The following is a 368-nucleotide window of genomic DNA, read 5'->3' as shown; positions in this document are numbered from 1 at the left end:
ATTTTTCTCTAGAATTTTGTTTTTCCCTTTTCGGGAAAAGTTACCAACATTACCCGAAAACAAAGAATTGGACTTTCCATACTGAGGGACTGGGTGTTATAGTTTTTTGAATTGCATATTCACCGTGTTTCTCCCCCGCAGGTCAAACTGTGGACGACCATAAACGAGCCGCACATGTTCTGCGTCTATGGCGCGGGAAAGGGACGCATGGGCGCCACCATCATCAAGCCCGGCATCAGCGAGTACCGGTGCGGCCACCACATGCTGCTTGCGCACGCCAAGGCCTACCAGATCTACCGCCAGGAGTTCTACCCCACTCAGAAGGGTGAGGGAGGGAGAAAGGAGGGAGGGAGGGAGGGACGGAGGGA

At 53.0% G+C, this 368-nt stretch overlaps 1 protein-coding gene across 1 annotated transcript in view; it reads left to right on the top strand.

Moving 5' to 3' along the window:
* The window catches only part of LOC113212653 (uncharacterized), a gene marked incomplete at its 3' end in the record, with an annotated part of 18,346 nt that overhangs the window by 12,608 nt on the left and 5,370 nt on the right, over window positions 1-368 (top strand). Inside the window, 1 exon segment of the mRNA XM_052267922.1 lies at window positions 142-325. Within this exon segment, the coding sequence (XP_052123882.1) occupies window positions 142-325 (184 nt within the window).

The sequence above is a fragment of the Frankliniella occidentalis genome, unplaced genomic scaffold (assembly GCF_000697945.3).
Source record: "Frankliniella occidentalis isolate FOCC.00 unplaced genomic scaffold, Focc_3.1 Scaffold61, whole genome shotgun sequence".
Classification (NCBI taxonomy): Eukaryota; Metazoa; Arthropoda; class Insecta; order Thysanoptera; family Thripidae; genus Frankliniella; species Frankliniella occidentalis.
The sequence above is the reverse complement of the archived record's forward strand: the minus strand, read 5'-3'. Positions and strand labels throughout refer to the sequence as shown.